The following is a 22,296-nucleotide window of genomic DNA, read 5'->3' as shown; positions in this document are numbered from 1 at the left end:
TTGCTGAGGCAGTGATGACGTGAAGGGCCCCTCATCCACTTTCACGTCCTAAGCGTTTCGCCTTCATCTGTTGGCTATTTGCATCCTTTTTATGCAATATATATTAGAATAAATATGCAGGCCATACAGTTAACAGTCTCATAACATTAGGGGGTGGTTGGATAGTCTTTAAATAATCAAAGGACTTTACGCATTTCAAGAGAGTGAAACACTGATACATTATGGATATTTGCGGCTACTAGAAACCCTGTTAACATACTTGGTCTATAAAGATACACACTTCATTTTGGAAATACATTTTGGTCATGACAATAACTTATGTGATCAGTATGACAATGACCAACTTTACTCTGAAAGGTCGGATTGTATCTTCATGAGACAATGTGGTTAACATTGATACAAGAGGAATTCCCCAGAACTAGAACACGTGGGCCAAAGGCTCCTCCAGTTGATTGGTTGGAATTTGCTGCAGTCTGATAGAAGTGTCTGTGTGACGACGGGGTAGGCTGCAGTCAGAGCTTTGTCGGGTCCTAGGAATGTATAATCGAATAGGGTGCCATTTGAGATGATAGCCCGGGTCTGATGGCCGGCTGGCGCATTCCTCTCCTCTTCCTCGTCTCTATAGTAACCAGTGGATTACTGAATGACTATTGGCCACATTGTCACATCAAGCATTGGCCGAAGAGCAACACTGCAGACAGAGCCCACTGTGGAATCAATAAGAACACTCATCCACAATGTCTGAGTGTGAGATGACCCATGTACTGTGGGCGGATATAGGCCTGGTACTGTGGGGATATAGGCCACATTAAGTTTTTCAAAGCTTCTTTATCTATCATATTGACCTAGGTAATGTCTAATGGATTAGAAAACAAATTATGCAGAATGTCATTGTAGTGGTGCTGAGGTATAGCTTGGAAGTTCAGTCTGTTTTTGGTATTAACCAGCTCTTTTCTGTTTTCATTCCCATCTTCATAACAAAATGGATTTCTGAGAGAAAGTCCACATGAAATGCAACATTAGTCAACACTTCCATAAATTCCCTTTGACCTGACAAATTCATTGAATACAGTTCAGCGTTCAACTCCATAGTAACCGCCAAGCTCATCACTCAGCTAAGGACCCTGTGACTGAACACCTCCCTCTGCAACTGGATCTTGTTCTTCCCCGTGTGGTGAGGGTAGGCCACAACACATCATCCACACTGACCCTCAACACAGGGGCCCCGCAGGGGTGCGTGCTTAGTCCCCTCCTGTACTCCCTTTTTCACCCACGCCTGAGTGGCCGCACACGACTCCAACACCATCATTAAGTTTGCCAACAACACGACGGTGGTAGGCCTGGTAGACACACACCACAGTCATGAAGAGGGCACGACAACGCCTCTTACCCCTCAGGAGGAGGCTGAACAGATTTGGCATTGGCCCTCAGATCCTCAAACAGTTCTACAGCTGCACCGTTGATAGCACTGACCCACCATTCTCTACAACACTGTCGTTCTCTACAACACTGTCGTTCTCTACAACACTGTCGTTCTCTACAACACTGTCGTTCTCTACAACACTGTCGTTCTCTACAACACTGTAGTTGGACAAAGTTAGCTGCACTTTAGATCTCTAGTACATAGAGATGTAGGATCTTAATTTGAGCCAGTTTGATTCAGCAGGAAAATAATACTGCAGCATCAGGAAATGGGAATTATTATGTGGATTATAATTAACTGACATTTTTTGTAGGGGTTGGTACAATTTTCATTAGGGCAAATTAAGTCTGAATTTTCAAAGTGGAATTGACAAACTTTGGAAGCCTTTTTAAAACTCAAATACACTACAAGTTTGCAATTCTCCGCATGCAAAAGAGTGATCGAAATTAAGATCATACATCTTTACACTGAGACAGAATCAGACAAGCTGACCAGTCATTGCTTCAACTACACCCCTTCTAATCGGGGATTATTTCAGACAAGACCCCTGTAGCATTTTCGCAAGTTTCTCCTTAGATAGGCCAGCTGCAAAGTCAAAAATGGATGTATTGTACAAATGTAATTTAAGGTTAGTGTTAGGCATTAGGGTTAGAAGTGTGGTTAAGCTTAGAGTTAAGGTTAGGTTTAAAATCAGATTTTATGACATTGTTGCTGTGCCAGATAGTGACCACTCTGCAAAGCTGCCTCCAGATTAATGACGAAAAATGCTAGAATGCAACATTTTCACTCCGATGATGTAATACAAGGTCAAAATATCTGTGCATGAGCTTCATGTCTATGAATAGTAAAATCATTCATGTCCTATTTAGATGGGTGTTTTAATGTTGATTTATATATATTAGGTTAATATTTATCTTAAATGTTGTACTGACTGTAGTGAAAGTCCATCTTTTGGTCTTTGTGCCACTGTGGTAGAGGTATGACTTAAATTCAAAGTTCAACTAAATGGAAACTAAAGTGGAACAAGGAACATGAGGGATTATGGGCTATTCTTTTCACTATACTATAACTGCCACTCCTAATCTGTTCAACAAGATTATACCTGATCCTGCATGTACTTGCAGCCAACTCGACTAGCTACAGTATAGGACACCACTCAACTGCAGCTATATTGACTGAGCTTAATCCACTTTAGCCCAGTTAACAGTGAATGGGTTGAGGTAAAAGATCACGCTGTGGGTGGTAGAACGCGCAGTTGTGAATGGTAGCTGAGGACACAGAGTCATGTTTACCATTGAGAGAGAAAGGTGACTCCCTCTGCTGAAAATGTACGACGACTAACACTTCTAGAAATAAAACAATGGATGACCAACTGACTAAGAATAGTGATCCCTGAATTTCAACAACCTACACATTTATCTGTGTCCCTGTTCTTGTACTGCACCTTATGGATGATCAAAACTCAATTACGGGCGCCCAACCAATCACCGCCCAAACAGATCCACAGATGATGCAATCACTATTGCACTCCACACTGCCCTTTCCCACCTGGACAAGAGGAACACTTATGTGAGAATGCTATTCATTGACTACAGCTCAGCGTTCAACACCATAGTACCCTCAAAGCTCATCTCTAAGCTAAGGATCCTGGGACTAAACACCTCCCTCTGCAACTGGATCCTGGACTTCCTGAAGGGCCGCCCCCAGGTGGTGAGGGTAGGTAGCAACACATCTGCCACGCTGATCCTCAACACTGGAGCTCCCCATGGGTGCGTGCTCAGTCCCCTCCTGTACTCCCTGTTCACCCACGACTGCATGGCCAGGCATGACTCCAAAACCATCATTAAGTTTGCAGACGACACAGCAGTGATAGGCCTGACCACCGACAACAACGAGACAGCCTATAGGGAGAAAGTCAGAGACCTGGCCGGGTGATGCCAGAATAACAACCTATCCCTCAACATAACTATGACTAAGGAGATTATTGTGGACTACAGGAAAAGGAGGACCGAGTACGCCCCCATTCTCATCGATGGGGCTGTAGTGGAGCAGGTTGAGAGCTTCAAGTTCCTTGGTGTCCACATCAACAACAAACTAGAGTCCAAACACACCAAGACAGTCATGAAGAGGGCACGACAAAGCCTATTCCCCCTCAGGAAACTAAAAAGATTTGGCATGGGTCCTGAGATCCTCAAAAGGTTCTACAGCTGCAACATCGAGAGCATCCTGCCTGACTGGTTGCATCACTGCCTGGTATGGCAATTGCTCGGCCTCTGACTGCAAGCCAGTACTCACTGGGGCTAAGCTGCCTGCCATCCAGGACCTCTACACCAGGCGGTGTCAGAGGAAGGCCCTAAAAATTGTCAAAGACCCCAGCCACCCCAGTCATAGACTGTTCTCTCTACTATCGCATGGCAAGCGATACCGGAGTGCCAAGTCTAGGACAAAAAAGCTTCTCAACAGTTTTTACCCCCAAGCCATAAGACTCCAGAACAGGTAATAAAATGGCTACCCGGACTATTTGCATTGTGTGCCCCCCCCCTACGCTGCTGCTACTCTCTGTTTATCATATATGCATAGTCACTTTAACTATACATTCATGTACATACTTCCTCAATTGGGCCGACCAACCAGTGCTCCCGCACATTGGCTAACTGGGCTGTCTGCATTGTGTCCCGCCACCCACCACCCGCCAACCCCTCTTTTACGCTACTGCAACTCTCTGTTCATCATATATGCATAGTCACTTTAACCATACCTACATGGACATACTACCTCAATCAGCCTGACTAAACGGTGTCTGTATGTAGCCTCGCTACTTTTATAGCCACGCTACTGTATATAGCCTGTCTTTTTACTGTTGTTTTATTTCCTTACTTACCTATTGTTCACCTAACACCTTTTTTGCACTATTGGTTAGAGCCTGTAAGTAAGGTCTACTACACCTGTTGTATTCGGCACACGTGACAAATAAACTTTGATTTAAAATAACGAGAATTCTCTTGATATGTAAAATGGCCGGCTCTTGATTGTAAGGAATTCTAGATCGGGTGAGCAGAAGGACTTGGGTTCCTGTATGTTGTTATGATTACACCATGAGTCGTTAATCATAAAGCATACACCCCCGCCCTTCCTTTTCCCAGAGAGGTGTTTAGCTCTGTCGGCGCGATGCATGGAGAAGCCCGGTGGCTGAACGATTCCGACAGCATATCCCAAAAGAGCCATGTTTCCGTGAAACATAGGATGTTACAATCTCTGAAGTCTCTCTGGAAGGCAACCCTGGCTCAAATTTCGTCTACCTTGTTGTCAAGAGACTGGACATTGGCTAGTAATATACTCGGGAGTGGTGTGTGATGTGCACATCTACGGAGCCTGGCCAGGTGGCTGCTTCGTAGGATGGCATATCACTGCAGAATACTGTGGTAGCCATGCTGATTAAGTGTGCCTTGAATTCTAAAGAAATAACTGACAGTGTCACCAGCAAAGTACCCCCACACCATCACACCTCCATGCTTCGTGGTGGGAACCACACAAAGACACAGCGGTTGGAACCAAAAAATCTCAAATTTTGATTCATCAGTCCAAATGACAGATTTCCACAGGTCTAAATTCCATTGCTTGTGTTTCTTGGCTCAAGCAAGTCTCTTCTTATTATTGTTGTCCTTTAGTAGTGGTTTCTTTGCAGCAATTTGACCATGAAGGCCTGATTCACATAGTCTCCTCTGAACAGTTGATTTTGACATGTGTCTGTTACTTGAACTCTGTAACTCATTTATTTGGGCTGCAATTTCGGAGGCTGGTAACTCTAATGAACTTATCCTCTGCAGCAGAGGTAACTCTGCATCTTCCCTTCCTGTGGCGGTCCTCATGAGAGACAGTTTCATCATAGCGCTTGATGGTTTTTGCGACTGCACTTGAAGAAACTTTCAAAGTTATAGAAATTTTCCGGGTTGACTGACCTGTCTAAAAGTAATGGTAGACTGTAATTTATTTTTACTTATTTGAGCTGTTATTGCCATAATATGGACTTAGCCTTATTAAAAAACGTCTTCTGTATACAACCCCTACCGTGTCACAACACAACTGGTTTTCTTTCCAGGTGACTACCTCTTGAAGCTGGTTGAGAGAATGCAAAGATGTCCTCAAGGAAAATAGTGGCTTTGAAGAATCTAAATAAAGAAAAACCCTGGAATGAGTTGGTGTATCCAAACTTTTGACTGATACTGTCTATTACATTTTTTTGTAGGTTTTAGCATAGCTTTAAACAGTTTAGATCGGTATACATATCTTGCTTGTGCTCCTTTTTTAATCTTTTGAAAGTGAATGTCATTGTTATAGGGACATTTCCTTTAAGTGTTCTATAGTGTGAGAACAAGAATAGAGAGAAACTGAGATCATGCCTTGGCCTCTGTTGGTCTGTCAATGTGCAGACAGAGGGAGAGGAGACCGGGTATTTGAAATGGGTCTGGTGTTTCGAGCGCTGCCTGCCTGACATCAATAGATGGCTCTATTGATATGCAGGTCACACACACATACACTGCCATGTTCTTATCAGCCTCCTCACAATATGCAACCATGCGGGAGGCATTCTCCATCTATGACTTCAAATGAGCTCCATAGACAACGAGTGAATAGTTGTTTCTCTGGATCTCAAACCACTGACAGCACTGCATGTCTAGATGTAGGTTTAGGTTACATACAAGCTTATGTGAAGTCATTCTTTACCAGATACAGGCAATCTGACATGGAAGGCATGTTGACCCATACCATAAATATACTGTAGTTAACCAACAATAATAACCTAAATGACAGAGTGAAAAGAATGGAGCCTGTACAGAAAAAAAACTTCCAAAACAGGCATCCTGTTTGCAACAAGACACTAAGGTAATAATGCAAAATAATGTGGCAAAGCAATTCTTTTTTTGTCCTGAATACAAAGTGATATGTTCGGGGCAAATCCAATATAACACATTACTGAGTACCACTCTACATATTTTCAAGCATAATAGTGGCTGTATCGTGTTATGGGTATGCTTGTAATCGTTAAGGACTGGGGAGTTTTTCGGGATAAAAAAATAAATGGAATGAATCTAAGCACAAGCGCAAGCAAAATCCTAGAGGAAAATCTGGTTCAGTCTGCTTTCTATCAGACACTGGGAGATGAATTCAGCTTTCAGCAGGACAATAACCTAAAACACAAGGCCAAATCTAGACAGGAGTTGATTACCTCGAAGACAGTGAATTTTCCTTACTGGCCGAGTTACAGTTTTGACTTAAATCTGCTTAAAAATCTATAGCAAGACCTGAAAATGGTTGTCTATCAATGGTCAACAACCAATTAGACAGAGCTTGAAGAATTTTGAAAAGAATAATGGGCAAATGTTATGCAATCCAGGTGAGGAAAGCTCTTAGAGACTCGCCCAGAAAGACTCACATCTGCCAAATATGATTCTAAAATGTATTGACTCAGGGGGTTGAATACTTATCTAATCAAGACATACAGTATTAGTGTTTTCATTTTATTTTTTTATTTTTTACATTACAGAGTATTTTGGGTTGTTTTTTGACAATGAAAAAAATGACAATTGAATCCATCATAATCCTACTTTGTAACAAAACAAAATGTGGAAAAAGTCAAGGGGTGTGAATGCTTTCTGAAGGCACTGTAAATGTGTCCAATGACCTGATCCACAGCAATGAAGGTGAAAAAAATATGTTGAAATAGCCCTAATTCATTTTTGTCTAGATTTAAAATAACACAAAACGTTTCTCCCCCAAAACAGAATAGCACATGGAACATGGTCATGTTTTTAAATGTAGATCATTTAAATGTAATATAAATGTTATGGAAAAAGTATGACGCCGCGCCCCTGTGTGGCTTAAAATAATGTAGGATTAATTATACGTCACCATAAAATTCTCAACCAAGCTGAGAGCGAAAGATGTGTTGCGCACTTGGAAAAATCATCTGCAAATTCTAATGAGGATAATGATGATCTTGTGCACATTTTCATACATTCTGTGATAATTCTGCAAAAATAAAATGCATGTAAAATAACATGCTAAGTTCACAAAATGTCACAAATCTAGGCTACAATAGGCCTAATAGCATGCATGCCTAAACCTTAACAAATGACAATCAACCACTGTACAAATGACACTCGATTTATTCAATAACATGTTCATTTTATAGGCTACAGTAGGCTAACAACAAGAGAACGATTAAGATGTAATGGAATAGGTACATGTGAAGAGTTTAATTCCAAAACGTTATATAGACCTACCCATTTTCAGAAATGTTGGTAAATTAGCTTTAATTGTTTAAACAAATTATGAAAGAGGTTAGTGGGTTTTTTCACTATATCTAATCATGGCATGGGGTTGTTCAATGACAGATATGTATTTGTTTAAAATCTATCACTTTATGGTTTCATTTCAGAGACAAATAATTACGTGTTTTTCAAAATGCTACATATACGCCTCACTCTCAGGGAAATAGGTAGTACTGCTAGGTTTTACAGAGTCAAATGTAACAAGTAACAAAAATGTGTATAAATAAATTTACAAATTATACATTTAGGGCACAACATACATATTTTTTAAATCAACTTTTTTTCATACAGTAATATGAGATCTGTATGTAAAACAATTAGCCTACATTTTCCATTTGACAGGATATGAACATTCCATTCCAGCTAAACAATGGATGTATAACATTTAGCAAAAAAAGTATAATAATCAAACACAAGAAAATCTGAGAACAGTACTATAAAGAAAACGTAAGAAAACGAAAAGGAAACCCCTTTTGTTGTCGTAATCTAGTAGACACCTGCACTGCATTGTAAACTGCCTGTGTAGGCTACATCTACATAACGAAGGCTATTTAAAGTGACGATATATCTGTATCTCCATAATGTTTTTAGAGTCGCAGGAATATCTCTACAATGAAAAGTACACTGCAAGCTTATTTGAGATCAAATCAGTATTTATATGCCGAATTAATAGCCACCTGGAGGCGCTAGAAGCCAGACAATCTCTTGCAGACACCAGGAATGCGTTCAGTAGGACGCAACGTTTTGCAACGTCCGGGTAGCGAACACATGCATCTCTGACATGTAGAATAAGGAAATTACGTTTGGTCTATTTGTCGTATTTATATCTGCAACGTTCGAGAACGTTTTCTTAATGTTTTATCAACGAGAGAAAAATAGGCAAGACAATGGTTCTTAATCTAGATTTTGTTTGATATAGGCTTCATATCTTTAAAAAAAAAGCATGTGTTTAAATTTTAAACTTTCCATAAATGATTCATGATTTTCCCATAGGCCCATTTATTGAGGATTTAAAAAAAATTGTTGGTCCACAAGAGGAAAAATCATAATTCAGAGACCTAATTTAAAAAGGCGCGCGCCTTCAGCTACCATTGTGAATTATGATTAGGCCTTTTTTAACAACGTTATTGGTAGAGTTAATAGGAGTCAATTGTAGTGGTTATTGATGTTATTCAGGTTGTTGATGTTGTTGACGCAGCTGATGTGCGAGGCAGACACAGAACCAAACGGTCCCGGGGGTTGGAGGTTGTGACTGTGGTAGAGAGTCGGTGGCGACCCCGGCCAATAAGAGAATCCAGACGAACCGACGCCTGGACCAACCAAGTTTAGCTTTGAAATCCCTGAAAAGGGAATGGGGGCAAAATTACTCTGGAATTTATAAAGAGCTTGCTCTGTTGATGAGGGTTGACAAACCTGAGCCAACCCGTGAAAGTCGAACTTGTAAGCATATCGCTTCCCATGGACCTTTGTCATGATGTTTTTGTCATAGTAGTACCGCAATGCGCGGCTGAGTTTGTCGTAGTTCATGTTGGGCTTGCTTTTGCGCTCGCCCCATCGTCGGGCCACCTCATCTGGTTCAATTAGCTTGAATTCTCCATTCGTCCCTTCCCAGGCGATGCAGGACATGTTGGCACTGTCTGACAGGAGTTCGAGGAGAAACTGCCATAGCTGAATCTGTCCACTGCCTAATCAAAATAACACATAATAGTACACATGTGTGACGGTGACAATACAGGAAAATAAGCATTCATCCTTTGATATGCTATTTGAAAAATGTATTTAACTTTATTTCCAAAATAAGTGTACATTATTATGTCGATAACCTAGCAGTAGTTGGACAATAATTTGGTTCAATTTCCTCGATGTCTATGTTTTACAATTACAAAAGCAAGAAAGAAAACGATTTGTCAAAAAAAATGTGCCTAGTTCACAAACAACCCAATTACGTATTTATTGTCCACTCTTGTAGAACACTTTTTTAAGCGTGTTATCATTTTCTTTCATGTGATTAATTATCTCTAAATCAAATCAATGGCAGTGTTTCTATGGACGGTAGATTATTACAATTATTAAAAGGTAAACGCTTATATTAATTCTTAAAAATGCTCTGAATAACTATAATGTTGGGTTGGGATGCATATAATAAATACAAAATGTAAACAATTTCTTACCTTTTTGCACTCCTGTGTTTATGGGACTCCAGGATGCACCTTTGCTTTCTTTCAACAGATTTTCTGTTGGATCTGCAATAGACCGGTCATTAACACAAATAAATATGTTATTAAACCAATATTATTTGAAAATATAGCATATAGTAATGTAAAATACGTTTTCATTGCAAAATTATGTTAAAATACAATGAAACATTAGAAAATTCTGCAAACTATATCCTTATTCCACGTTGAAATATCTATCTTCAGATTGAAAATATTATAAAAAGCCTTAAAAAGCTATGGTTTCATTTTATAATCTAGTCTCTAACTAATGCTCGGTTTTCTAATATTTGTAGTTTTTTTCCTCCGAGCTTTACGGCTGAAGCCAGGAAACGCGTTCAGGAAAGAGGATATCCGATTTCCGACAAAAGAGGAGACAGGTTACAGATTGAAAAGGCAGAGCAATCGCTAGCTAGAAGCAGAATCACTACCGACGGAATAAAGACGATTTCCCTCATCTGAATAGCCTATAAATAAATAATATTTTCAATGTCACGTACAAAAGCACGAACCTGAGAGATACATGTTAAACATAAGGTTTCCTCCGCAGTTCTGTCTCATTGTAGCTGTTGTTCAAGAAAGGGTTGGATTTCATTCGGGCAAAGATTTTTATTAAACTTTATCTCATAACTGTGATCTGGAATAAATGTGGGACAGATTGAAGTTTCCAGGCAACTGTCACAAACCCCATCTCGGAGACAATATTCAGACAGCAATTTCCTCTGGTGCATTGCTTTAATTAAAAGAGCAATTTGCCTCTGTCATCTCTCCCCGGTCTCCACAATAAAAAGATCCGAGAGAAATTCGGTCTTATCAATCCTCCATCAGGGTTTAATAAAGTTTCCGCGTTAAGATCAGAGTTTCTATGGAGAATTGAAGTGTTTGACATGGAAAACCAGTTCAGATCCCCTCTCTTTTCCGCCTCTTTACCTCTTTGCAAACACAGAGGCCTATTTCATGTATGAAAATAATATTGACCTTAAAAACACGCCTCAATGCACCTGGGAAAACAAGAAAAATGTATCACCGACCTTATGTTTATAGGCATAAGGCTATATACAATCGGAGTGTAATGAGGCTAAATCTAAAACAATATCTTAAATTATGTTTATCGATGTAAAGCCACGAGAGAACAATTCTCTATTAATCAAAAGCAATCCTGCAAGGACGAGCGTCCAAGCTGCCTCCCAAGACCCCATCCATGATCCACAAAAGCCCATTAGCCTAATAATAGCATAACAATAACAACACTAGGCCTACAAATAATAATAACAACAATAGGCCTAGTAATAATAATATAAGGAATCCTAATCATACTCAGAGCCATACCCATTATCATGAATATGCCTAATAATACAGAGGCTTCGTATACTAATAAGAAATAATAATAAGTATTTTTATAATAATGACAATGCATTTTCTTTATTAAGATTTTCCTTGAAATACAATAACTGTATCCATATAAACGTGGCCTAGTCCTAGCCTAAGGAATATGAAGAAAAATACACTGTGGGCAGATAACATTAATGAGATCAGCTGTGAAAATATGCAGTGAGTAAGTGTAATAAAAAGGGAATGACAGTATTTAAGGCAAACACATTATCAGCTGTCATATGCCATGGACATGCAAAATGTACAGCAAATTGTAGATTTTGTAGACGTTTTATGATACTTTTACCAACTTCATAATACGTATTTCTAATCACAACACCGGACAATAATTAAATGCACATAATAAACACAACATATTACATTTCTTGTAAATCAACATGCATTGATGCAAATGTAATATTTTCACGAAAATGTGTTATCAAGTCATAGTTGTCTAGGGCAAAGATAACAGGAGCAAACGATATGAGACCAGAGAGTATGTATGTGACTGCTAAGCAAAGTTATTATATGACTCATGGAGTAGGCGATAATATTCCACGTCCCCACCACGCCTCTCTCTCCACGCGTTCCGCTGCTGCTGCTCTCAGAAGAGTTGTGTCTGGCGTCCCAGACTTGCTTTAGCTGCCTGAGTCTTTAAACAGGTCGCAGGCAACTTAAAACAAGCCTCGAATGCAAGATCATTTTCGAAAGGTTTGAATTAAATATTATTGTCCCGTTCTGGTGTGTTCCAAGTTATAGTTCCAGTTTTGATGTCCTTATAGTGTCCTTATAGTTTCAAATAAATATTTGTCAATTCAAACAAACGATAGGCTCTAAAACTCTTCGAATCATAATTTGACACATGTGCGCATAAATCATATTGTCAGTGGTGGTAGTTATGCACGAATCTCAAATTAGGATTCCACCCTTCAATAACACTTTAGATAAAGTATATTGACTGTAAAGCAATCCCACAGAAATACCTATATAATTGTATACATCTGATTACAAAATGAGACCATTCCTACGTGCGCACAGTAAATCGATGGTGAGAAGCCAAGACAAGTGCAGTGCCTCCTGCATTTAAAATAATTCCCAACTCGTTCACAGGCAAAGAGAGTGCTAGGCTACCTAAAAACTATTTATATCTTCTCTTACTCATCGTTGGACTTACCAGTTTTTCGGGATTGAAACACAAGCAACACTGGCCTAACCTATTCCTCCACCATCCGAAACGACTGCCAAGCTCCTCTGCACTGTGCGGCCGTTTTAATCAGTCGGGATAGAAATGTGTATTTGGGAAAGGTGTGTATAGTTGAACATTTATTAAAAGATCCTGGACTGGGTGTGGGCCTGTGTCTTTTACCGGTCTGCGGTTCATGAGCAAGTCTCTGGGTGTGTAGGCTAACGCGGAATTGAATGTCCTGGACCTGAACTGTCAGACGACACAGCAAACAAACATTCAATAAGGATGTAGCAAGTGTGATTTAAAACGTAATCCGGTTCAAGAAAACATGCATATATTATAAACAACTTGGCAAATGTGTTAGCCTTATCATGCAATGGCAGTCTCAACGATAGCCTGACCCTAACATAGCGGGGCTATCCCCCAATTTAAATAATTTATTTGGTCTTAAATTAGTTTGTCATGGCTGCAGTGGTAAGCACCTTGGACAACTCACATTGTCTGGCTGCATGTTAGTGGCCTTGGGCCAGGTTTGGAGAGAAGCCTACTTCATTTCAGATTAAGAGCCTTCTGCCTTCATTCATTCATATGGGCATTAATCATGGGCATTAATATGGAGTTGGTCCCCCCCCCCCCCCCCCCCTTTGCTGCTATAACAGCCTCCCCTCTTCTGGGAAGTCTTTCCACTAGAAGTTGGAAAATAGCTGCGGGAACTTGCTTCCATTCAGCCACAAGAGCATTGGTGAGGTCGGGCACTGATGTTGGGCAATTAGGCCTGGCTCGCATTCTGCGTTCCAATTCATCCCAAAGGCGTTCGATGGGGTTGAGGTCAGGGCTCTGTGCAGGCCAGTCAAGTTCTTCCACACTGATCTAGACAAACCATTTTTGTATGGACCATGCTGTGTGCACAGGGGTATTGTCATGCTGAAACAGGAAAGGGCCTTCCCCAAACTGTTGCCACAAAGTTGGAAGCACAGAATCATTTAGAATGTCATTGTATGCTGTAGCATTACGGTTTCCCTTTACTGGAACTAAGGGGCCTAGCCCAAACCCTGAAAAACAGCCCCAGATCATTATTCCTCCTTCACCAAACTTTACAGTTGGCACTATGCATTGGGGCAGGTAGCGTTCTCCTGGCATCTGCCAAGCCCAGATTCGTCTGTCGGACTGCCAGATGGTGAAGCGTGATTCATCGCTCCAGAGAATTTCCACTTCTTCAGAGTCCAATGGTGGTGAGCTTTACACCACTCAAACCTGCGCTTGGCATTGCTCGTGGTGATTTTAGGCTTATGTGCGGCTGCTTGGCCATGGAAACCCATTTCATGAAGCTCCCGGCGAACAGGTCTTCTACTGACGTTGATTCCAGAGGCATTTAGGAACTCAGTAGTGAGTGTTGCAACCAAGGACAGATTATTTTTATGTGCTCTTCAGGACTTGGCGATCCATTTCTGTGAGCTTGTGTGGCCTACCACACAAGCCGTTGTTGCTCCTACATGTTTCCACTTCACAATAACAGCACTTACAGTTGACTGAGGCAGCTCTAGCAGGGCAGACATTTGACGAACTGACTTGTTGGAAAGGTGGCATCCTATGAATGTGCCACATTGAATGTCACTGAGCGCTTTAGTATGGGACATTCTACTGCCTGTGTTTGTCTATGGAGATTGTATGGCTGTGTGCTCGTATTTTATACACCTGTCAGCAATGGGTGTGGCTGAAATAGCCGAATCCGCTCATTTGAAGGGGTGTCTATATACTTTTGGGCATGTAGTGTATGTTATTTCAAGGCTTAAGCACAGAAACATATTGTTTATTTCTTTGTTCTTTTTAAAAAACATATTTGAAAGGTATTTTCAAGTTTTATTGATAGCCTACCTTTAAGGCAGAGAGGAATATGTCAGAGAAAGTGAGTGTCGTAACTGGGGGTCGATCCATTGCCTCCAGGGGCATGTATGTGGCATATATTGTCGATTTCGTTTGGTAAAGTTTTATGGCTCTTTTGATTGTTGTCACAGTAAAAGAAAGGTGGTCCTTTGACGCCCCAGTTTAGCCCCCAACCCCTCTTTTTTTGTATAGGCTTCATGGTAGGCTACGACAAAACACAACATTGCAATAACAAATGGTGGAAACAATAGTGATCTCTTGCTTTTGTTTATTGGAAATAAGATACAATCTGACAAGAACAATATACATCCTATCCTAACAGAAAGGTGGTATTTACCCTGGTTTATGTATTGATGTATTTGTCAGGTCATGAAATGCCTTTGTGATTCACTTGTGTTGGAGTATACAGCTAGCCGCTGTGGCAATGGGTTGGTAAGACTCTACCACGGGCTTTTAAACAGCTAGATAGCTAGCAATATGTCCTGATCAAGAGTCTGTTTTTTTTATAAGCAAGGAATTGCCACAAGCACTCTGTTTCCGTAGTTTGAATAAAGCCTTTATTGCCTATTTTTAATATATGTCATGGTCAGTACATGGTAGCCGCTGGAGGATAGTGTCAAGTGGACTTTAGTGCTGGATTCTGCGGATAGACTGGACCTGGTTGGTGTGAGCCTGGGTGCTGTACTCATTGTAGTGTCTGTACTCTCCCTGGTGTCTGTCTCTCTCCAGGATGTACTGGTAGCCACGGTAACCGGGGAACTGATAGGCCACCCAGCTGTGAAGAGAAGGGCACATGTTTTTCACTTGATCATTTTTCTAATGGGACTCTTATCACACAAACTATATGAGGCTGCTATGTAGGTAACATGTGACCGGGTGCAGTCCTAAGCTGTTATGAAATGTACAAAACCAATCGTCTTGGGTGATTATGTCTTTGTCAATGTAGTCTACGTATCAGAGCCTAGAGTGTTTGTAACGGCAGCATACATAGGTTACAGGAATAAGAAAAGACTCACGCTCCGGAGTTGACTTTAATTGAGGGCACCTCCTTGCTGCACCAGCCCATAGCCTGTAGAGAGGGGTAGTCATCGCACATCTCGAACTTGCGCCCCTGGAAGTCTTCACACTCGTACAGAGTCACCTTGCTGTCACTGTGGTTCTGTTGATAGAGGTGCAGGAGCCTTGATTCGTTTTCATATGGCCTCATCATATTTTAGAGATTTTGGGGAAAATCCAAAACGGATGGATTTGAGAATTGTGGTATGATTGTACCATGATCAATTATAAACACAAGCATCATATGTGAATATATTAACCTTAACCTAAAACATTACTACTATTACTGTGCTTCATTCCGAAATATGCTTCAGATGGGCGCTTTTCTTTATCCTTGAAATGACATTTGTGTGGGAGGAACTTACAGCACACTTAATAGGTCTGAAGGAAAGCATGTGCTCGGTCCTGTAACTGCTGTTTCCGCTCCAAGCCTCGTAACGGGGGTAGTCTCCCTTCTCAAGGATGAACTGCTGGCCCTGGAACTCAGGGTACTCAAAACCCACCCAGCTAAACGACAGGCAGGGGGAAAGAGGGAATGAGAAAGAAAGAGAGAAAGAGAGAAAATGGAGTGCCAGGTTAGTTAACAAAAGTGCAACGCCCCATGGCACAGAGCGCTGTGTTGATTACGGGACAAAGGGCCAAAGCAAACACCACATGCTGCGCCTTTGGACCATAATCAGATCGCCAGTCAGCCGCTTGAACAGAACACAAGGCCGGCAGCTGGGACTCAATGGAGATTACAACAGTAGTCTACTTTGACTGACTGACAGAAACAAAACAACGAGCTACATTTAAGGTTAATAACGCGCACAAATCGATTATCTCATGTATTGCGTTCAGCTATAACATTTGGTCCAAACCATGTAAAAATTATACATAAACTATATTGCACACAGATTGCCCAAATCAGGCTATCAAGTGTTGAGTGGACATGATAATGATAACAAAATGTAGCATTGTCATACCAAGCTTTGCTTATCAACTGAGGGCAGGTTCACAACAGTACAGTACAACTGCAATGTAGAATATAATATTCAAGTATACTTTAGCTTCTGAGAGGAACTAAGGCTAGAAGGCTAGAATGTTACAATGACCATATTTCTCACTTTCTACTCAAACACAACCTATGAGCTAAAAATCCTCAATACCATTGATTGACCAAACAACAACCATGGATCTAATATAGTAATACTACATTACTACTCTACCAGTAATGTAGTACAGCTCCTCTGTTTTAGGCTGGTGTAGACATCCAAAAAGAGACTTACGGTCCGTTCTCGACCTTGATGGAGCGGATCTTTTGGAATCCCCTCTCCATGATGTTCTGACACTCCAGCAGGAACTCACAACGCTTGCCCTGGAAGTTCTCCTCCTCCCAGACAGTGATCTTGAACTGGCCCATCTGCTCCATCTGCTGAGTGTTCATGGCTGCTACTTCCACCGTGAGGTTGCTCTCTACCAAAGGGGGACAAGGAAGACCAGAGATGAGGAAACTAGGCTAAAATGGAGAGCTTCACTCTGGGTTCTCTGGTAGCTAGCTATACATGAAAGTGAACATTGATTCCTGAGCAAGGTGCGAAGCACCAAACAACTCATGTTGAATGAGTTGAGCTCTCAGTTTGCACTGGGGAAATATCAGATACAAATATCAAATATATATCTCCCATACTGGATGTAATCAATCCCACTGGTTGGCACGCCGATGCACAGGAATCAGATGTTCACATTCTACCTAGGTAGTGTGAATACTTACAGAGAGTACTGAGGTGGAACAGATCCAGTGTAACAATGTCGAGTCCTAGGCCCTCACTTCTGTTTTTATACTACCAAGCCCCTCGTTTACTGCCGCTTTCACACAAGCCTTGCATACTCAGCAGCGGCAGGCTGAAAGCGTGCATTAGTCCACACCATTGTGGAGGCTCCAGAGGCCTATTGTGGGAAGCTTAGATCCACTGACTCATCAAAATTGCACCCAGAGCCTGTGCCTGCCTGATGAACCGGCCACAATAGCAACACACTGACACGACAGTTTGATTGGAAATTGGGGATAATGGCAGAATTCTTGGAGATTAACCCCAGAGGTGGGTACAAGGGCACCAATGTGTGGTTGCCTCTACCCATGCCACCGTACAGCACCCAACATGGCACCACTGTCATCTCTCGTTGGAAACAAAATGAGAAAAAGACAGATTTTCTTTTCAGGAATAATTCATATTCTTTCATGTTGGATCATGTTTATACTTCATATGGTTGAAAGAAAGCATTTTAAATGTATAACCCTTTTGATACCTATTGTTGTTCATGCTAAATCTATTCTCGTCATATTAATTGAAAGGAACGTGAGAAAAGATTCTGACATGTTCCTGGTAGCACTCAGTTCTCATCCATTTACAATGCAGATTGTTCTATGACGTCAGTGTTTTTCAGTTGCTGAGTTGTCAATGGGTCCAAATAGTTTCTGTGCCTTTGTGGAGCTTATGAATGGAATGTGGATCTGTGGATCTTCTCATCAATACGGATGGTTGACTTATAAATGTGTATCATATTTTATTTAAGGAGGCGCTTGGATATTGCAGTGTTACTTCATGATCTGGATTCTTAGTATAATAATACAAATGGAACCTAGTCATGTCAGTCAACTTGCAATAATACCTGCCTGCAGTGACATCTCGTGGCACAACAGTTCATTACAGCGACTGGTAGGCTGTAAATATGATGATGACACATTTGAAGTGAGGCAACATATCATATCATATGGTCAGGTCAGGTGGTGTTATAATAGGAAGAGGAGTCTGTGAATACAGTATGCATAATAGTATTGTATTTTTGTGAACAAATTCACTAGGTGAGGGCTTTAGAAGGTTGTTGGCCTAACTCTTGGGTGGCGTCCCAAATGCCTCCCTATTCCCTATAAAGTGCACTACTTTTGACCAGAGCCTTGTGGCACTGGTCAAAAGTAGCGCACTAAGGGATAGGGACAGAATTTCAGTTTTGACTGAATTGACTGGATTGAAATGGAATTGACCCCAAAGCTGTGGTAGACTTAAATATACTTGCTGATGGAAATTGAAAGTATTCAGACTTCAGACTTGGATGGGTCCTCTGTAAATGTGTTTTTATGGTAGTTATACCCTTTTCTGTTGTCTCCGTGTGTGGCCACGTGTGTGTGCCTATATGCTTCATTTCTTGTGTGTACAGCAGCCCCTTTGAGTGGGGTGGGTTCATTGTTCTGTCTTACCTGTGTGGCCTTGTTTGCCCTGGGGCAGGTGGACATGGTGACAGAGCAGTAGTCACCCATCTGCTGGCCTTTGATCCCCCATTGGATAGATTAGATTTGTCAGCTCATCAGCTGAAGCCTAATTTCACTTGGAAATTCAGCTGTCCCTATTTGCATCTGACACATAGGGCCTACAGTAAAAGGCTCAGAACTCTACTTTGAATCTTTATCTCCTTTACAGCAGTAGTAGGAAAGTAGTAGGCTAGTCTATTCTTCTGCTCTGGTCTCACGGGTCTCTGATAGAGGGGATATTGCTCATGAAACTTTTAAATGATCGGTTGTACCATTTCTATGTTTATAAATGAAATGGAACCTGTGAAATATGATCATATCAGATGCTTTTCACAATAACAATGAATATTTACTTATTGTGCATTGGAAAAGTGTTGGCAAGTCTATATTAATTTGACTCTGGCTACAAATACCTTTATATTTTATTTCAGATATTATAGATACTATTTAATATATTATTTGTGTTGGATAAAAAGAGAGAACGCATAGAAATGTCAATCTATGGTCCACTGCACTTCGACAGGTTGACCACTTCATTTAGCAATGCTGGCACTATGTTTGCCATCCTGAGTAGCCAACTTGTAAACAGTTGGCTGAGGTGCAGGTTGGAAGAACCAGTCAACCAGGCAGCAACCAGAGCAAACAACATTGTTTGAACATCTGTTTTTTTTTCTCCCTCACAGCATTTTCTCGTATCCATTCATTGTATCTTACACGTTTCGGCTAATAAACCATAGAGTGATGTGAGATGAACCAGGCTAGAGACAACTTTAGCTATCACAATTATCCCCCTTCATTTATTTTTTAAATCAATGTCCCTCTATAGGGCAACATGTGTACGTGTGATAACTGTGTGGTGTAAGTGAGGCAGACTGTTTCTCAGGATCCAGTTTCTCCATGGTAACAAAGCCCTCCAGCCTGTACCTATCTGACTTAGTCAGGGAGGTTGCGTAAGCATTGATGTATTGTCAGGAAGTGATGCTGCTATTGCCCACAAATTCATAGTTTCAGGTTACCCTTCAAATGTATTTTGTATTCATTCGATTTGGATTTATACACGGAGTCAACATTGAGACCCAGGTCTCTTTTTCAAGTGAGCCACTCAAACAACAAGAAAATATGATGGATAATGCTATAGAATATACATTGAGTTGTACCCCTTTTGCCCTCAGAACAGCCTCAATTAGTCGGAGCATGGAGTCTACAAGGTGACACAAGCATTCCACAGGGATGCTGGCCCATGTCGACTCCAATGCTTCCCACAGTTGTGTCAAGGTGGCTGGATGTCCTTTGGGTGTTGGACCATTCTTGATACACATCGGAAACTGTTGAGCGGGGAAAAAAACAGCAGCGTTGCAGTTCTTGCCTCAAACAATTGCACCTGGCACCGACTACTCTACCCCATTCAAATACACATCTTTTGACTTGCCCATTCACCCTCTGAGTGCCACACATGCACAATCCATATCTCAATTGTCTCAATGCTTTAAAAAGCCTTCTTTAACCTGTCTCCTCCCCTTCTACACTGAATGAAGTGGATTTAACAGGTGACATCCACAAGGCATCATGCCTTTCATCTGGATTCACCTGATCAGTCTATGTCATGGAAATGTTTTGTGTACGTTTGAACCAAGGACATATCCATACACATACCTGATCAGACACTGATCCCAACATGTGCAAATATTCACCTACAGCACCTTTCTTCAGAATATCGCCTTGAGGAGACACAACTCAACTGAAGATAAGTGGCATACAATACAACTTTATTGTCCAATGTGAATCAGAAATATCAATTTTTTTGCTATAAGGTTGTAAATGGACAGGTCTTGTGTTCTGCTTCAACGTGAGTTGGTGCTACCTGAATAGTCAGTGAGTGAGCAGACGCAGACCACCACCAAATGACCTGCTCCCTGTGTGTTTTTCCCCTCTCTGCTGCTATAGAAACAAATCCTCCTAAGGACAAATTTGAACAGGCCATGACAGCTCAGGCAGGTGACATCTGCTCTGTGAATGGCTCTGGCTCTGCATCAGAGTGAACCGCAACAGACAGGCAGGATTTACCCGAGGCCAAGACAGGGTGCCTCCGAAATGGCACTCTATTCCCTATATAGTGGACTAGAAAAGTAGTCCCCTATATAGGGAATAGGGTGCCATTTCAGACGCACCCAGAGAGGTGCTGCAGAGCCCTGGATTCTCCCCCTCCTTCTCCCAGCCTCTGTGCTCCACTGCTTAGGTAAAGCCAGGCAGTTACAAGAGAAACAACCCCCAGGCATTTTCATATTTCATTAGCAACCTCTTTAACTGTCATTTGAAACAGCACACAGCCCACAGGGCAACACTTGTCCTCCACTTAGGCAACAGGTAGCAGTTGAACAGGCACCACAAATGCAATCATGCTTTTCTACAGACACACACAATTGTCTGGGTGTTATGATAGCCACAGACCTAAAGAATAATAGCCCATGGGGGAAAAAAATGAGCTTATTTGATCTTACACATAATTCTCTTAAGATGATGTAATAGGATAAGAGAAGGTTGATTTTATATCTGTATAGTCAGAATTAATTGAAATAGTCACAATTTGTTTGCATCTGTGAGAGAATTCCACACAGTTTTATAGGTTGCTGAGACAGGGCAAATAATAATTTTCGTTAAGTGATTTTGTCCCAGTCATGTTTATCCATAAAACAGAACAGATATGAAATGATAAGAACATATATTGCTCCATGAAAGACTGAAAGATTGAAGACTTTGCCTGAGACACCAGGGAATGACAAAACAATAGTATGTGTGCATATTTTACAGAGCCAATAACTGCTCTGTAGAGTAAGTTGAGGAAGTGTCATGTTGGAGGTTTAGGGTGTAACTGCAGCATAAACTGTCACTAGCATGAGAATACGGGCTGTGAGGTCTCCTTACACTGACTTTAAACAAATATTTACTGGAACTTTGTAGGGAAACATGAGAGCAGAAATGATTACATGGGAAATCCTTTACCAGGCTGTTTATTGGCTCGTTCATACAACGAAAACTGGATATGCAAATGTCTACCTGCAGTTATGCTCAAAGTAGAATGGAACTATACAGATACTTGAGGTACACGTGTTAATCATCTCATCGAAGTGGTGTCTGTGTGGTGGGGTAACTGGCATTACAAATTATACTGTCGGAGGTGGAAAATAGATGTTTCTGAAACGTATGCAAAGCAGTGATATGCCTATAGTGTATGATGTCCCTGTGCTTAACTGAAATGCAACATGTTTTACAGTGCATGAGCAATGGAGAATGACATGGTGTTTTTATGATGAGCTGTTTGTTATAGGCTACATTCTGCATTTACTGGAATAAATGTCCAGACACCTATGAATTTCATAGCTCATTTAACAGAGTAGCCTTGCCTCTTCAGAGGTACAGATCCCAGGCAGCTGAGGATCCAGCCAGCAGATGGTCCATATCAGATGGCTGTTACTTGGCTGGTTAATGATTAAGATAACTACAATTAAGAAATGACCAGCTCCCTGATTCCCGGTGCCCTCTGA

General features: G+C 41.2%; 2 protein-coding genes across 2 annotated transcripts; both read right to left on the bottom strand.

The window, feature by feature from the left end:
- Positions 1-8,195: 8,195 nt before the first annotated feature.
- LOC139380409 (FEV transcription factor, ETS family member) lies at positions 8,196-12,563 on the bottom strand. Its single transcript, XM_071123061.1, has 3 exons — positions 12,514-12,563; positions 9,927-9,998; positions 8,196-9,440 (listed from the first exon to the last, which is right to left on the bottom strand). The coding sequence occupies exon 3, from the start codon at positions 9,379-9,381 to the stop codon at positions 8,902-8,904; it is 480 nt and encodes a 159-aa protein (XP_070979162.1). The 5' UTR covers positions 9,382-9,440; positions 9,927-9,998; positions 12,514-12,563; the 3' UTR covers positions 8,196-8,901.
- A 2,097-nt stretch (positions 12,564-14,660) lies between these two features.
- Positions 14,661-17,275, bottom strand: LOC139380165 (beta-crystallin A2-like). The gene is made up of 5 exons (XM_071122608.1): positions 17,219-17,275; positions 16,734-16,920; positions 15,831-15,972; positions 15,426-15,568; positions 14,661-15,184 (listed from the first exon to the last, which is right to left on the bottom strand). The coding sequence occupies exons 2-5, from the start codon at positions 16,889-16,891 to the stop codon at positions 15,037-15,039; spliced, it is 591 nt and encodes a 196-aa protein (XP_070978709.1). The 5' UTR covers positions 16,892-16,920; positions 17,219-17,275; the 3' UTR covers positions 14,661-15,036.
- Between the last annotated feature and the right edge of the window lie 5,021 nt (positions 17,276-22,296).

This window comes from Oncorhynchus clarkii, chromosome 22 (genome assembly GCF_045791955.1).
Source record: "Oncorhynchus clarkii lewisi isolate Uvic-CL-2024 chromosome 22, UVic_Ocla_1.0, whole genome shotgun sequence".
NCBI lineage: Eukaryota > Metazoa > Chordata > Actinopteri > Salmoniformes > Salmonidae > Oncorhynchus > Oncorhynchus clarkii.
The sequence above is the reverse complement of the archived record's forward strand: the minus strand, read 5'-3'. Positions and strand labels throughout refer to the sequence as shown.

Bases quoted from the DNA above. Each gene is read 5' to 3' on its own strand.
- LOC139380409 (XM_071123061.1), bottom strand. From the start codon at position 9,381: ATGTCCTGCATCGCCTGGGAAGGGACGAATGGAGAATTCAAGCTAATT.
- LOC139380165 (XM_071122608.1), bottom strand. From the start codon at position 16,891: ATGAACACTCAGCAGATGGAGCAGATGGGCCAGTTCAAGATCACTGTC. The intron at 15,973-16,733 runs GTAAGTCTCTTT...CCTGTCGTTTAG, and splicing joins ATCAAGGTCGAGAACGGACC to CTGGGTGGGTTTTGAGTACC. The intron at 15,569-15,830 runs GTAAGTTCCTCC...CTCTATCAACAG, and splicing joins TCAGACCTATTAAGTGTGCT to AACCACAGTGACAGCAAGGT.